At 43.4% G+C, this 16,739-nt stretch overlaps 2 protein-coding genes across 3 annotated transcripts; one reads left to right on the forward strand and one right to left on the reverse strand.

Moving 5' to 3' along the window:
* Window positions 1–486: 486 nt before the first annotated feature.
* HSPE1 (heat shock protein family E (Hsp10) member 1) lies at window positions 487–3,124 on the reverse strand. The gene is made up of 5 exons (XM_002712369.6): window positions 2,852–3,124; window positions 2,561–2,758; window positions 1,865–2,029; window positions 804–893; window positions 487–725 (listed from the first exon to the last, which is right to left on the reverse strand). The coding sequence occupies exons 1-5, from the start codon at window positions 3,122–3,124 to the stop codon at window positions 675–677; spliced, it is 777 nt and encodes a 258-aa protein (XP_002712415.2). The 3' UTR covers window positions 487–674.
* HSPD1 (heat shock protein family D (Hsp60) member 1) lies at window positions 2,665–14,231 on the forward strand. Of its 2 annotated transcripts, none has more exons than XM_089330126.1 (12): window positions 2,665–2,828; window positions 4,103–4,278; window positions 6,376–6,628; window positions 7,053–7,135; window positions 8,042–8,137; window positions 8,450–8,543; window positions 9,371–9,539; window positions 10,959–11,058; window positions 11,943–12,188; window positions 12,899–13,073; window positions 13,316–13,494; window positions 13,615–14,231. In XM_089330126.1, the coding sequence occupies exons 2-12, from the start codon at window positions 4,105–4,107 to the stop codon at window positions 13,765–13,767; spliced, it is 1,722 nt and encodes a 573-aa protein (XP_089186252.1). In that variant the 5' UTR covers window positions 2,665–2,828; window positions 4,103–4,104; the 3' UTR covers window positions 13,768–14,231. The 2 variants fall into 2 exon arrangements, with proteins under 2 accessions (XP_089186252.1, XP_002712414.3); XM_002712368.6 differs by lacking the exon at window positions 2,665–2,828 and adding an exon at window positions 3,154–3,207.
* The last annotated feature ends 2,508 nt before the right edge of the window (window positions 14,232–16,739 follow it).

Consider the following 16,739-nt stretch of genomic DNA (forward strand, 5'->3'; position numbering starts at 1 on the left):
ACATTTCTCTCACTGTCCACTCTGCCTGTCCAAAAAAAAAAAGGAAAGAGGGAAACAGAGATCTTCTATACACTGGCTCACTCCCCAAATGGCCACAAGATTGAGGCTGAGCCAGGGGCAAGTACTTGCACAATCTTCCACTGCTTTTCCCAAGTGCATCAGCAGGAAGCTGCACCAGAACTGGAACAGCAGGATCACCAACTGGTACACAGTGTCACAGGTGATGGTTTAACCAATGTGAAACTGGAAATGTTCATTAAGTACTTATTACATCTTAAGTCAAAATGTAGACACTTAACTTTCTCAAAATGTGTGAATCCATGGTTTTTTATCAGTACCAACTACTTATATACTAAAGTTAAAACTCATTGTAGGGAAAACATACCTATAGTTCTTGTTTCCCAGAATTCTGATTACCTGAATCAAGGAGTAAGTAAAAATTAGAAAACTCTAAAAAACCACCTTAAATTACTAAAAGAACAACCATTCATTTATAGATTTTATTTGTAAATGTTTACACCAGAACAGTGAAACTAAAGTTTAGAGACAATGGGCGACATTGTTTTAGATAGCATTAGTTTATTATAAAAGAGACATGGAAATTATTTACATGATGAAAAGATTTCAGAACTTCAATGGAATGGGAAGCTTCATGTGATGCTGTTTCAGAGATTTCAATCTACATATTTTCCAAGGATGTCACCATCTCTAAATAGAAAATAATCCTGCAAGTAGAGAAACATTAATTAAAATAGCTAATAATAAACATTCAACTTCCTTTTAGAATGATTACATTTACACACCTTGTCGTCTAGAACTACTTTAGTGCCTCCATATTCTGGAAGAAGAACTTTATCTCCAACTTTCACACTAACTGGTTGAATCTCTCCACCCTTGAGGAAAAAAATAGACGTTTAACAAAGACATCTAATTCACAACAGTTATTTCTCAAAACACTGTTAATGATATATGTTCAAAGCCAACGTTAAAAATGAACCTCGTCAAGTGATATAAACAAATTAGTACTAGAATTGTAGTTCTTCACTGCAAAAACATCACCATAAAGTTACACTTTGAAATAATGAATACAGCGGGTTAAATTAAAACCTGACTTCTATGTAAAAGGTCAGTCATACTGGAAACGTTAACCGTGTAACTGTCACATATTAACATAATATATAGATCACATGAAAGGAAACGGTGTTTTTTCAATTTTTGAAATCATCTTATGCTAGCCCCAATGAATCAGCCTAAACCCATATTTTGATGTTCATACATAAAAACTTAATTTCAATTTTCTATATTTAGAACATATATTCTCTTGTGTTTCAATTTCCTTTCCTCCAAAGTACAGATTTAGGGAGACGGACTACTACAGGGCAGCTACTCACATCAACTTTAAGAGACAAATGAACAGGCAGTTAACATATTTGACCCTAAGGGCATTCACTGTGTACTTGGCCTGACACTTTCAGAGACCTAAGATTTAACCAGTTAATCGGTGAACACCCTGAAGCACAGACCAACCTGCTCCTTTCACAAGTATACCAGCTAAGGCCCCAAAAGTTACAAGACCAGGGCAACGCGGCCTTAGTTTAACCTCTAACACTGAAAGTCCCTTAACAGTCCACGTTTCAAGTCTTAAAAGGTCCAGCAGTATACCTTACAGCATAATCTTGTCTTCTCAAAAATTTACAATCTGAAAAAAACCAGTGATACTAGGCTACTAGAAAGCTCCTGGAGACAATGTTACTACTATGGAAATCTCCATCGTAAAATCAGCTTATTTTTGCAGTCATTTTCCTTAAAATGACGCAAGTTATTTAAAATACTTTTATAGCTGCATCTGCAGTCCCCAAGTTACCTTTCCTTTAGAGCCTGATCCAACAGCTACTACCGTTGCTTGCAATACTTTTCCTTGAGATTTTTCAGGGAGCATAATGCCTCCTTTGGTTACTGTTTCCGCGGCGCTCCTCTCCACCAAGACCCGGTCAAAGAGCGGAAGAAACTTCCTAAATGCCTGTCCTGCCTGCAGAGAGAAAAACGTTTTATTGAAAACACGCAGGGCCTCCGCAAGCGTTTCATCTCAATCAACTTCGGTTTTCCAGAACACCCACACTAAGGGAACGCATCTGAACGTTCCGCCCTTTGCACCAAGTTTAATATTCCCCACCCTCTGTGTTCGCTGGGGGGTCGTTGTCGCCCCTCTCGCCCACGCGACCTGGTTAACCTTAATTAACTCCAAGGTCATTTTCCTTAAGTTTTTCTGGAAAAGTCAGGGCCACTCCCTCCGCCTGGAGCCGTGCTCTTTCTCCTAGATCCTGCACACCCACAAGGGCCCTGCGTGCAGAGGCAGGTGGGCCGCCGCGCTTGTGTGCCCGGGCTCCCGCCCCCCTGCCCCACGCTACTGCGGCACACGCGTGTGCAAGGAGCCCTCGGCGGAGGGGAGGGCCGGCGCGGCCTCGCCTCTGCGGAGGACAGGCGGCCGCTACTCACGGAACGCTCCACTAGCCCTGCAGTCAGGCCCCGCAGGGCGCCCTGCGGGCCACGCGGGACTCACCATGGCCCCAGCGCCGCAGCTTTCGCTCCGCTCTCGCGCCGCTCCAAGGAGAGACCTGCAGCCTGACCCTCGGGACACGTGAAAAGGCCAGGCACCGCGCACGCGCGCTCGGCCCGCACCCGCCCCCGCCCCTCCCCCCGAGAGGGGCGGCCGCCGCAGCGCGCGCCGGGATTCGCCCGGAAGGCGCCGCGCGGCCTGCTGACGCGAGGCCCAGAGGGCGGAATTGAAGAAGAGCTTTTTCTAGGCTTTTCTAGGCCAGCAGGCCGAGGTGAAAGGACAAGCCCACCCCACTGTCCCCCTCCCGGAAATGACGGGGTGTGACCCTTGACCCGCAGAGCGCGCGGCGCTTTCCGGAAAGTTCTGGAAGCGAGCGCGGCCCGGGAACGAGCCTAACTCGGCCGGAGGGGGCTGATCCCGCCGTCCAGGCTCTGCGCGGTGGGGAGGGGCGGGGCGCGGGCGCGGCGCGTGCTGATTGCCGGGCCCCGGGCGACGGGAAGGGGCGGGAGCCGCCGCACACGCGGTGCCGCGGGGCGGGGAGCAGCCGAGGGAGGGGCACAGACTCATTGCCGTGCGCGCCCTGCAGCCTGGCCCTCACTCGCCGCCGACGGCCTGCCTCGCCGCGTGCACTCCGCGCCGCCTCCCCGCAGGTACGCGGCCACTGGGCGCCGCCTGGCCCCGGCTCCTGCGGCCCTGGAGCAGGCCGCCTTCCGCTACGGGCCGGCCTGAGCAGGCCGGCAGGCGACAGCCAGGACTCGGAGGATTGCGAGACGGGGCCCGCTGGGCCAGGCCTCGGGAACCCATGCGGGTTTCATCACGTGCGGCGTGGACTGCGGCCCGGGCCAGGCGCGGGAGGGAAGGAGGGAGGACTGGCCTGGGGACGGGACGGGGGACATCGAGGCCGCTAGGGCCTGCTGGGGTTGCCTGTTCCTGGCTGGGGGTGGTCGCGTCCGCCAGGAACTGCTTTTGGCCGGCGGGCTGCAGGGGTACGGCGCCTCAGCTCTTGACCTTGCTGGGGGCGTCCTGAAAGCAAGGCACGTGGGGCTCGGCTCGCGGAGTCGGGGCCTAGTTAACTGCTCTGATACAGTAGCTTCGGCTGGATACTTGAAGACACTTTCCGCTGAGCGGGTTTTGCGGCTTCAGGAATACTTCCCTGGTGACTCGGATTTGTAGACCGCTTCTCTTCTCGCTCTCTCCCCTTCCCCCCACCCCACTCCCACCGATTGGTCTTTGCAGGGATACAATTGGAGCGATTCTACTCTGTAGGCCATTGTAGCGGTGAAAAATTAACTCGTTTTTGGAGGCAGGAGTAGGCGGCCATGGGGTAGCAGCTGCGTGTGCCTTGTGCTATAGGTCAGGCAAGGGGGCGGCCTCTTAGCTTGCGCCGATTGCTGGGGTTCCGAGGCTGCGTGGCCGGGGGTTAGTGGCTGGCAGAGGTCGACCTGGTTCACACCTAACCTTGCTTGATCTGGTGTGAGGGTGGGCATATTTGCTGCGACGCGCGGATTGGCGTGGTACTGATCGTGTACTTGTTTTCTCCTGCAGAAATGCTTCGATTACCCACAGTCCTTCGCCAGATGAGGCCAGTGTCCAGGGCACTGGCTCCTCATCTCACTCGGGCTTACGCCAAAGACGTAAAATTTGGTGCAGATGCCCGAGCTTTAATGCTTCAAGGTGTAGACCTTTTAGCCGATGCTGTAGCCGTGACAATGGGGCCAAAGGTATCAGTATTATTTGGTTTTAATTACGTATTACTAATTAAGGAATACTGTTTTACTGATTAAGGAATAGTCACGTAGAACTATTTACCAGTGCTTTGGTATTCACTTTTTGAGAGAATCTAGTTTTTATGTATAGTTCTTTATTATTGTGTGTATTGTGTGATGTAACTGGGTAGTAACTCACAGCTTAAGGTGAACACTTAGTACAGTTAATTTCGCTTGTGTCCTTGCATCACATTCATGGATCTTTTCCCAGTAGTGGCATGTATTGGGGGGAAATACAGGTTGTGTCCAATAATACCTCAGATAAGTATTTGCAGGTGATAATTTTTAAAAGATTTGTCTGAAAGGCAGTGTGACCGATCTCATCTGCTGGTTCACTCCTCAAATGCTCACAACAGCCAGAACTGTGCCAGGCAGGAACTCAACCTCTGCTCCCTAATTTTTCATTACCATTTTTTAGCACACAGTTAAGGAACAGTAAATGCATTGATCTTGTTGGCAATCATAGCCACCATGTATCATCTTGGAAAACTAACTCTACCCATTCCCCCCTTCCTTGTAGGTACTAATTTGCCCAGTACTTTTCTGCTGCTCTCCTGTTCCAAAGCATATTTAAAATTTTTTCGAGGTGGCTGTAGTACAGATGAGTACAGTTTTCAAATTGAAAACAGTTCAAATATCAAAGTGACCTAAACAACTGTAAAAATAGGCCATTTGTACAGCTCAAAAATAGAAGGTAGCAGTTTTGGTGCAAATCCAAAAGGTACAGAAACATATATGCTATGTTTGGGATTCCTACAGTTTTATTTGTGGGATACCATTATGGTGTAGCCATTTAAGCTGTAGCTTGTGATGTCTACATCCCGTGTCCCAGTGCTGGTTTGAATCTCAGTTACTCTGCCTCCTATTCTATTAACTCCCTGCTAATGTTTCTGGGAAGGCAGTGGAAGATGGCCTAGGTAATTGCCAACTGTATGGGAGATCGGAATGGAGTTCTTAGCTCCATATGTGGCTTTTGCAGCCATTTGGTGAATGAACCATTATTGGATGGAAGATCTCCTAATCTCTCCATTCAACGGTTCACTCCCCAAATGGCTGCAATGGCCAGAACCAGGAGCCAGGAGCTTCTTCCAGGTCTTCCACATAGGTGCAGGGACCATCCTCCACTTTATTTTCGGAAGTGGAAGACTTCTGTGGCTCACTTGGTTAATCCTCCACCTGCAGTGCCGGCATCCCATATGGGCGCCGGGTTCTAGTCCCGGTTTCTCCTCTTCCAATCCAGCTCTCTGCTGTGGCCCGGGAGGGCAGTGGAGGATGGCCTAGGTAATTGTTTGCCTGCACCCGCATGGAAGACCAGGAAGCACCTGGCTCCTGGCTTCGGGGCTTTGGATCGGCGTAGCTCTGGCGTGGCAGCCATCTGGGGAGTGAACCAATGAAAGGAAGACCTTTCTCTCTGTCTCTCTCACTGTCTAATTCTGTCAAATAAATAAATAAATAAAGGGAACAACCAGGACTAGAACCACTACTCATGGGATACTGGCACTGCAGGCAGTAGCTTTTACGGCCACAACATCGGCTCCAGTAAATCTTCAAAGGGTTTACTTGCTCATCTGAAAGAAAAAGATTTTCCTTCCACTAGTTCACTCTCCCAAAAACCCACAACAGCTGGGGCTGGGCCAAGACCAGGAGCCTGGAACTCTGTTTGGGTCTCCCAAGTTCTGAGTACTTTATTCTGAGTATGTTGAATAAGCGCCAGGCAAAACTTAAGTATAAGCAATGTGAAGAGTATTGAATCTTGTGATTAATCTTGCGTTGTACACTTTATTATATTATAAGAGGACATTTTTATTCCCTGAGATTTTCATCTCCTATAATAACTTCATTCAAAGTTCTGCTCTGCAGAGAAGCAGAGGTCAGTTTTTGTAGACTAAGGATCATGATGAATTTGCCCTTGAGACCATGTTGCAGGACTGATAAAAATGATAGAATCTGCATGGAGATTTTTAAGTACTTGTTATTGAAGCTTGCTCATTTTTTTAACTCTAAATTTTTAGCATATGAGATCATGTGACATTTTTTCCTGTGCATTTACAGGGGAGAACAGTAATTATTGAACAGAGTTGGGGTAGCCCTAAAGTAACAAAAGATGGTGTGACTGTTGCAAAGTCAATTGACTTAAAGGATAAATATAAGAATATTGGAGCTAAACTTGTTCAAGATGTTGCCAATAACACAAATGAAGAGGCTGGGGATGGCACCACCACAGCTACTGTGCTGGCCCGCTCTATTGCCAAGGAAGGCTTTGAGAAGATTAGCAAAGGTGCTAATCCAGTGGAAATCAGAAGAGGTAAGGATGTATGTGCGACAGCCATGACAAAATCTTGTCACTTGTTGGAAGTAAGGGTTGCCCATTTTGGGTTTTTGTGCATCATATAATGAAGGTAAATCGTTGGGTGACCCTTTTCAGCGGCAGGCCATGTGACTAGATTAGGAACGACGTGGGAGTAGTTGTAGTGAAATTCTTGAAACTATACACATCTACCTTTATTTAGTCAAGTTCCAAAGCTGTTCTGGCCCTGTGTGTCTTTACTTAGTGTGTAAAGTTAAAGTTACTGTTAACTGCATGTCATTCAACTCTAGTTAGCAATGGCACTAGCACAGAAGCTGTGTATAGACATAATGTTAAGGCATTAACAATATTGTGAATCTATGTAACATGGAAGCCATGTGAGAGTAACTGTTGTAATGACGTACTCATATTCTTGAACAAGGTGTGATGTTAGCTGTTGATGCTGTAATTGCTGAGCTTAAGAAGCAGTCAAAACCTGTGACAACCCCTGAAGAAATTGCTCAGGTAAGGACCTTTTGTATATTAAAATAATAGTTTTTTGAAAACTTAGTACATGTGGGAATGTATTCCATAATCGTCACACCAGTATCGAGTAGCAGCAGCACTCAGTCACCAACATCGGAGTCATTTTTACTTATTGCTGAAACATTTGAAAGAATTCAGTAACTATAATTTGAATCTCGATGATTTATCTTGTTAGTTCTGTATGACCGCAAAATGGATTTGAGCATACATGAAAATGTTTTTAGCTGTTGTCCAAAGTACATTGTTTGTCAGTGTGTTTGTTTTGTTTTGTTTTGTTTTGTTTTAACTTGACAGAGTTAGACAGTGAGAGAGAGACAGAAAGGTCTTCCTTCTGTTGGTTCACCTCCAAAATGGCCACCACGGCCAGTGCTGGGCCTGTCTGAAGCCAGGAGCCAGGTGCTTCCTCCTGGCCTCCTATACCGGGTGCAGGCATCCAATTACCTGGGCCATCCTCCACTGCCCTCCGGGGTCCACAGCAGAGAGCTGGACTGAAAGAGGAGCAACCGGAACGGAATCCGGCACCCCAACCAGGACTAGAACCCTGGGTGCCAGCGTCACAGGCAGAGAATTAGCCAAGTGAGCCACGGCGCTGGCCCCTGTTTGTTAGTTTTAATATCACACATTTACAGAGGAAAAATGAGATGCCAGCATGTTTTTTTTTTAACTGCTGTTGTTTAAAAGAATTGTTTCGTGCTCCTCAAAATAATATAGCCAAATAATGAATTTAAAAAGAATTGTACAGAGAGCCAATATTTTGGTTGAAACTGTTGTATCATAAAATCTCCCTAAATGGAATTATTACTTTGAAAGTTACTAGGACAAGGGTTGTGAATCGAGGACCCTAGCCTTACTGTTTGATTCTAAAGACTGACTTGATTGTTTCAGGTTGCTACAATTTCTGCAAATGGAGACAAAGAAATTGGCAACATCATTTCTGATGCAATGAAGAAGGTTGGAAGGAAAGGTGTCATCACAGTAAAGGCAAGTATGTTTTTGATAGCTTGAATGAAACGTCCGGTAATCAAAACTGAGCGTTCCAAACAAAATCAGTCCATTTGTGGTTCAAATAGAATGTTCAGTGAATACTTCATTTCTTCATATATAATCTCAACGCATGTAAAAAGTGCCCTGTTTACTATTTTTTGATCCAGTTAGTAGTAATTTTTGCTAACTATATAGCTGTAAGAATTTTTTCAAGTATGAGTTTTTGGAGCTTTTGTAGAAGTGAAATTGGATGCAAGTTTGGTGTCTCTTCTGTGAAATCCACATACCTAATTCTTTGGCATTTCATAGGATGGGAAAACACTGAATGATGAATTAGAAATTATTGAAGGCATGAAGTTTGATCGAGGCTATATTTCTCCATACTTTATTAATACATCAAAAGGTAAGAACAAATCAATAACTAAAAATTTTAAGTGTACATTGCTAGTGTACGTCAAGCTATAGGCATTAGTTGGTAGCATTACCTCTAAAAAATAAGTGTTCTAAAAGTAATTATAAGAAATAAAGAAGGAAAACATGAATTTCTTGATCACTTTCGAATTGAAAGTTTTCTGTGTAAATAAATTGCATTGTTCAGTTTGAAATTGTTTAAAAAAGATTTATTGGGAAGACAAGTTAGAGAGAGGTAGAAACAGAAAGGTCTTCCATCTGCTGGTTCACGCTTCAAAGGGCCACAATGGCCGGAGCTGAGGTGATCAGAAACCAGGAGCCTGGAGTTTCTTCCGGGTCTCCTGTATGGGTGCAGGGGCCCAAGGACTTGGGCCATCCTACACTACTTTCCCAGGTGCATTAGCAGGGAGCTGGTTTGGAAATGGAACAGCCAGGATTCAGACTGGAGCCCATATGGGATGCCAGTACTGCAGGCCAGGACTTTAACCCTCTGCACCACAGCACTGGCCCCTGAAAATTTTTTTAAAGATGTATTTATTTGAAAGTCAAGAGTTAGAAAGAGAGAGACTCTCTGAGATCTTTGATCCACCAGTTCACTCCCAGGTGGCCACAACAGCCAGGCTGAGTCAGGATGAAGCAGGAGCCCAAGTACCTGGGTTGCTTTTTCCAGGCAGGGAGTTGGATTGGAAGTGGAACAGCTGGGGCATGAACCAGTACCCATATGAGATACGTGCGTCCCAGGTGGAGTCTACTTGCTACTCTACGAGGCTGGTTCCTGGTTTGAAATTTTGTTTTGGTTTTTTTGTTTGCTTTTTGTAGGTCAGAAATGTGAATTCCAAGATGCCTATGTTCTGCTGAGTGAAAAGAAAATATCTAGTGTCCAATCCATCGTACCTGCTCTTGAAATTGCCAATGCTCACCGTAAGCCCCTGGTCATAATTGCTGAAGATGTTGATGGAGAAGCTCTGAGTACACTTGTTTTGAATAGGTAATAAGCAGTGTATTTGATAGTTCACATTTCTTGATGAAGAACTTGCATTGATGTTTGAAATCTCCATTATGTTCCTCCATATTCTATCAACCTGTGTTTGTATCTAGATTTGTAGTGTATATGAAAGTTCTTTACAAAATTTGTGTAAAAAGCCTCTTATGGAAAAAGCTGCATGGTTTTAAATTGTTTCTTTGGACCAAACTATCTTTAGTTCTATTTTTTATCAGCTTTTTGGAGTACAGGTGTGCTGCTTGCATCTTCATGTTTCAGAAGACTTTAAGAATTATTTTTATTTATTTGAAAGACAACATCAGGGAGAGATGTCCATCACTGGTTCACTCCCTAAATGACTGCAACAGCCAGGGCTGGTCTAGGCTGAAGCCAGGAGCCTGAAACTCCATCTGGGTCTCCTATGTGGGTCACAGGGGCCCAAATACTTGGGCCATCTTCCACTGCTTTCCTGGATACATTAGCAGGGAGCTAAATTGGAAGCAAAGCTGTTGCTACTCAAACGGTGTTCTAATGTGGGATGCAGGTGTCACAGGCAGCAGTTTAACCTACTGTGCCACAAGCGAGCCCCGAGGAACACAAGGTAATTTTGCATGGAACAAGGAAGGAAGGAAATAATTGCCATTATAAAAACCTCATCCCTTAGTGTATTTAGTGATAAGTATTTCATATTCTCAAGTAAGAGAAATTAACACTCAACCTAAAATAAGATGAAGTCTATTCAACAAGTTTATAGTTTAATATTAGTTTTAACCTTGAAATAAGTAATGGTCATATTCTAAACAGTGCAAAGTTTTTGTTGAGCTGTTTACTGGTAGCTCTAAAGTCTTTGCCCAGTTTTCATAGCATATCATCATAGCTTATCCTAGTTTTTTATTTGTCTCAGTAAAATAGAGCGACACTGTCTTAAAGTTTTGTTCACAATCTGCTCTCTAATGGACATTTCTTTGATTATGATATTTCAAGTATTCATTTACCTGATAAAATTTCAGGTGAGTTTAACACTACAGTTTTGTATAACATTTATAAAAGAGCTAAATTTGGGACATTCTTTGTTCAAACTTAACTTTAACAATAACCCATAGAAGTCTTCATTAGATTACTCATTTACTTTTAATATTTTATAATTATTGTTTTCCATCACTCATAAAATAGTTGCTAATATGTCCTTAATTGTAATGTGATTTTTGCTTCTGGGTTCAGCGGTTCAACTGGAATGTGAGGCCAGCAGTTTATTAAGAAGGTAATCAGCTACAAAGAAGTATAGATGAGTAGAATATAGCTCTGTCTCCTACTTTACCTCTTTTAATATGAACAGTTCTGGTAGTACCAGGACTTGAGAGGAACTAAACTAGATAGTAGGTATTTTTATTCAATTTAAGTCTCACCGTCTTCCGTCCTTAACAGGCTAAAAGTTGGTCTTCAGGTTGTAGCAGTCAAAGCTCCAGGTTTTGGTGACAATAGAAAGAACCAGCTTAAAGATATGGCTATTGCTACTGGTGGTGCAGTAAGTAAACTTAAGTTTTATATTTGTTTACTGAATGTTATTTATATTTCCAGGTCTAAAATTTAGAGAGAATTTAATTTTTCACAATTAGTTACTGTTTAATTTTTAAAATTTATTTTTAAAAGACTTATTTATTTATTTGAAAGGCAGAGTTATAAGGAAAGGGGGGAGAGAGATCTTCCATCCATTGGTTCACTCTTCAAATGGCCACAGTGGCCAGCGCTGGGCTATCTTCTGCTGCTTTTATCTCTGATTTGCCATGTTTTTGGCTTACTAAGAATGAGCTTTTTTACTAAATCTGCTTTCAGTTTTGAAAGTCAATAATGTGATAAAAAATAATCCATTGTGGGATTAAAGAATTTCAGCCTGGCCGGCGCCACGGCTCACTAGGCTAATCCTCCGCCTTGTGGCGCCAGCACACCGGGTTCTAGTCCCGGTCGGGGCACCCGATTCTGCCCCGGTTGCCCCTCTTCCAGGCCAGCTCTCTGCTGTGGTGGCCAGGGAGTGCAGTGGAGGATGGCCCAAGTGCTTGGGCCCTGCCATCGGATCAGCGCAGTGCACTGGCCGCGGTGGCCATTGGAGGGTGAACCAACGGCAAAGGGAAGACCTTTCTCTCTGTCTCTCTCACTGTCCACTCTGCCTGTCAAAAAAAAAAAAAAAAAAGAATTTCAGCCTATGGTCGGTATAGTCTCCCTTCCTTCAATAAGTGTGGCATTGAGTATTTCTCAAATTAGAATAATAGTGACTGGTAGAGTTGTGAAAACTGAGATGTTGAAAATGCAATGAAAGACAATTTAAATCTTCTTATAGACTTATGTTGGTCTTGAAGTCTGTTCATTTCAAAGAAGTACAGTATGATAACTTACAACTTTAAAATGTTGTAGGTATTTGGAGAAGAGGGATTGACCCTAAATCTTGAAGATGTTCAACCTCATGACTTAGGAAAAGTTGGAGAAGTCATTGTGACCAAAGATGATGCTATGCTTTTGAAAGGAAAAGGTGACAAGGCTCAAATTGAAAAACGTATTCAAGAAATCATCGAGCAGTTAGACATCACGACTAGTGAATATGAAAAAGAAAAACTGAATGAACGTCTTGCAAAGCTTTCAGATGGAGTAGCTGTGCTAAAGGTGAGATTCACTGTTGTATTGATTTTTGCTTCTATAGTATTTCCCAGTAGTACTGTGGAACCTAAATATTTGAGGGAGTAATGTGCTCATGGGAATATTCATTATGTAAAATTGTTTACTGAAACATTGCTTTTGTAAACTAGTTTTATAGGGGGAAATTGCTGTGGGAAAGATGCTCATGAGAAAGTCATTCTGGAATCTGTCTTTTGTGGGTTGTTGCAGTTCCTTTTAACAAGTAGGCAACATTTTTCCCCCCTTAAAATTGCATTTTAAGTAAACTGGATAGTTGTGTTTTTTTGTTTGTTTTTTTAAGATTTATTTATTTATTTGAAAGTCAGAGTTACACAGAGAGAGGAGAGGCAGAGAGAGAAAGAGATCTTCTGTCCGATGGTTCATTCCCCAGATGGCCGAAATGGCTGGAGCTGTGCTGATCCAGAGCCAGGAGCTTCTTCCAGGTCTCCCACGTGGGTGCAGGGGCCCAAGGACTTGGGCCTTCTTGCACTGCTTTCCCAGGCCACAGCAGAGAGCTGGATCAGAAGTGGAGCAGCAGGGACTAGAACCAGCGCCCATATGGGATGCTGACACCTCAGGCCAGGACTTTAACCCACTGCACTGCAGCGCTGGCTCCTGGATGATCTCTAAATGACCTTTTAGGTAGTCCACATCTTGAATGGGAGGAGCCATACTAACTGAAACTTCTGGAACTTCAGGTTGGTGGGACAAGTGATGTTGAAGTAAATGAAAAGAAGGACAGAGTTACAGATGCCCTAAATGCTACAAGAGCTGCTGTTGAAGAAGGCATTGTTCTGGGAGGAGGTTGTGCCCTGCTTCGGTGCATTCCAGCCTTGGACTCACTAACTCCAGCTAATGAAGATCAAAAAATTGGTAAAACAAAAAGCTTTTAAGTGAATTTATTTATGGTCAGATTTTAGTCATGTTGCTGCTTCCTGTATGGAATAGTAAATCACAATTTCCTAATTAACAAAAGTAGAATAGAGGAAGGTAATAGGAGCAGTGATTTGACTTACGTTGGGATTGGGATTTCTGTCAGGTACCTTCACAGATTAGAATGTGTTACATTATTTACAGAAGAAAGAACTAACAAAGTTATTAAATTTTCTCTGTAGGTATAGAAATTATTAAAAGAACACTGAAAATTCCAGCAATGACTATTGCTAAGAATGCAGGTGTTGAAGGATCCTTGATTGTTGAGAAAATTCTGCAAAGCTCCCCAGAAATTGGTTATGATGCTATGCTTGGGGATTTTGTGAATATGGTAGAAAAAGGAATCATTGATCCAACAAAGGTACATAATTGAGCACTTTCTAAAAATTCAGCAACTCAGACATAAACAAACTTTTCATTTTCATTAAGTCTTGTTCATATTTACTAAGGGAAACTAACATATTATTTACTTTTTTTCTAGGTTGTAAGAACTGCTTTACTGGATGCTGCTGGAGTGGCCTCTCTGTTAACTACAGCAGAAGTTGTAGTCACAGAAATTCCTAAAGAAGAGAAGGACCCTGGAATGGGCGCGATGGGCGGAATGGGAGGTGGTATGGGAGGTGGTATGTTCTAATTCTTAGAATAATGCTTTACCATTATTAATGAACTGTGACAGGAAGCTCAAGGCAATGTTCCTCATCAAGAACTTCAGAGAAGTCAGTTGAAGAAAACGGAGAAAAGGCTTGCTGAAGAAAATCACTATAAGCATCAGTTACTGGTTTCAGTTGACAATATATAATGGTTTACTGCTGTCATTGTCCATGCCTACAGATAATTTATTTTGTACTTTTGAATAAATAAAAAAGACATTTGTACATTCCTGATACTGGGTGCAAGAGCCATGTACCAGTGTACTGCTTTCAACTTAAATCACTGAGGCATTTTTACTACTATTCTGTTAAAAATCAGGATTTTAGTGCTTGCCATCACCAGATGAGAAGTTAAGAAGCAGCCTTTCTGTGGAGAATAATTGTGTACAAAGTAGAGAAATACCCAATGATGTGACACCTTTGTGTAATAAAAATGTGTTTAAAGTTAGTAATTTTGCTTGCTTTCTCTGACCTAGAGGAAAAGTGAAAGCCAGGAAGTAGGCACAACTGCAACGTGTGTAAAAAACTATTCCACCTATAGTAAAAGTTGCTCTTCGTTGCAGCTGAACGTTGGTACTAGGGGGAGAAGGCCACAACTGTGAAGAATTCTTTGTGAACAGTGGTTGAGGTCTGGTTGTAAAAGGGTAACCCATCATTTATTGAGGGAGCTGTGGTTACTGTTCCAAATCTTGGGTGTGATGGGTAAGCTGGGGGTTCCTGCTGGATGCCCAGAAATGATGAAAGTAGGTCTTGTAGAATGTTTTAACGGGAGGGATGTGTCATTTAATCCATACTGGGGAAGGAAGCTATCTAACTTGATTGGCCCAGCCATGACGTCTGTCACCAAAATAATCACCTAACAACGGCACTTATACCCCATACCAGTTTTCATGAACATTCTAGCACTTAACATCTTTTTAATACTCCATTCAAAGGTAACAGGATTCCTGTATAGCAGTTTGGTCCATATCTTGGAGAAAGGAGAAAAAAGACAAAATTAATTGAACACATTCAAAGACATCCAGCTATTTTTAAAGCAAAAAGGAGCAAGCTGTTCCATTGGCAAAATAATGTCACTTCCAGTATCTGTGAAGCAAGTAATGGTTACCTAGAACAAAGCAAAAGAATGAAAAATAAAGAGGGGTGGGACAGGTGGGTTAACTCCCTGGCTTGAGGTGCTGGCATCCCTTATGGGCTCCACTTCCAATCCAGCTCTGCTATGGCCTGGAAGGGCCCGGGCACTTGGGCCCCTGCATCCACATGGGAGACCCATAAGAAACTCTTGGCTCTTGGCTTTGGATCAGTGCAGCTCTGGCTGTTGTGGCCAATTGGGGAGTGAACCATCAGGTGGAAGACCTCTCCCTCTGTAACTCAAGTATATAAAGAGATCAAGAAACTCCACAACAAAACGCAGTTAATGGGCCAAGGATCAAAAAAGGAGGCACCTTTCTCTGAGGGGAAAGAGAACTTCCACTTTGATTATGGCCTTGTCTACATAAGGTCAGAGCTTGTGAACTCAAGAGGCTTCCATGCCTGGGCAGCTCAAGACGAGAGCCTCAGGTGTCAATTGTTAAATCAACATCAGGAGTCACTGTGCACTTACTCCCCATGTAGGATCTCTGTCCTTAATGTGTTGTACTGTGAGAATTAATGGTAAAACTAGTATTCAAACTATATTTTGTGTGTCTGTGTGGGTGCAATCTGTTGAAATCTTTAGTTAGTATATACTAAGTTGATCTATATATAAAGATAATTAAAAATGGATCTTAATGAAGAATGGGATAGGAGAGGGAGTAAGAGATGGGATGGTTTGTGGGTGGGAGGGTGGTTATGGGGGGAAAAACTGCTATAATCCAAAAGTTGTACTTTTGAAATTTATATTTATTAAAGTTTTCTAAAGAAAAAGAAATGGGCCAAGGATTTAAACAGACATTTCTCAAAACAAGAAATCCAGATAGCCAACAGACATGAAAAAATACTCAGGATCACTAGCTGCCAGGGAAATGCAAATCAAAACCACAATAAGGTTTCAGCTCAACCCAGTTAGAATGGCTTTCACACAGAAATCAACAAACAACAAATGTTGGCAAGGATGTGGGGGAAAAGGCACACTAATCCACTGTTGGTGGGAATGCAGACTGGGTAAGACAGTTTGGAGATACCTCAGAAATATGAATATGGTCCTACCATACAACCCAGGCATCCCACTCATAATTTACCCAAGGGGAATTAAATTGGCAAATAAAAGAGCTATCTGCACCTCCATGTTCGTTGCAGTTCAATTCACAATAGCTAAGACATGGAATCAACCTAAATGCTCATTAATAGAAGACTAGATAAAGAAGCTATGGGATATGTACTCTGAACAAAATGGAGGAATCTGGAAAACATCATACTGAGTGAAATAAGCCAGTCCCAAAGGGACAAATAAATGTTCTCCCTGAGCTGTGACAACTGAGCACTTGAAGCCTGTAGAAGCAAAACACCATGAGAAGCAGTGATTTGATCAGCCCTTGTCCTGTTGAGGAACAGCTTATTATTTTATTTAATTATTTATTTATTACTTATTTATTTTTTGACAGGCAGAGTGGACAGTGAGAGAGAGAGACAAAGGTCTTCCTTTGCCGTTGGCTCACCCTCCAATGGCCGCCACGGCCGGCGCACCGCGCTGATCCGATGGTAGGAGCCAGGTACTTATCCTGGTCTCCCATGGGGTGCAGGGCCCAAGCACTTGGGCCATCCTCCACTGCACTCCCTGGCCACCACAGCAGAGAGCTGGCCTGGAAGAGGGGCAACCAGGACAGAATCCAGCATCCCGACCGGGACTAGAACCTGGTGTGCCGGCGCTGCAAGGCGGAGGATTAGCCTACTGAGCCGCGGCGCCGGCCTTATTTTATTCTTTTTACTATTTTCTTTTTCTACTTAATACCATTGGTTGAACTCTTAACACAGAATT

Source organism: Oryctolagus cuniculus, chromosome 3 (genome assembly GCF_051225735.1).
Source record: "Oryctolagus cuniculus isolate XC-2025 breed Fujian yellow rabbit chromosome 3, ASM5122573v1, whole genome shotgun sequence".
Taxonomy (NCBI): domain Eukaryota; kingdom Metazoa; phylum Chordata; class Mammalia; order Lagomorpha; family Leporidae; genus Oryctolagus; species Oryctolagus cuniculus.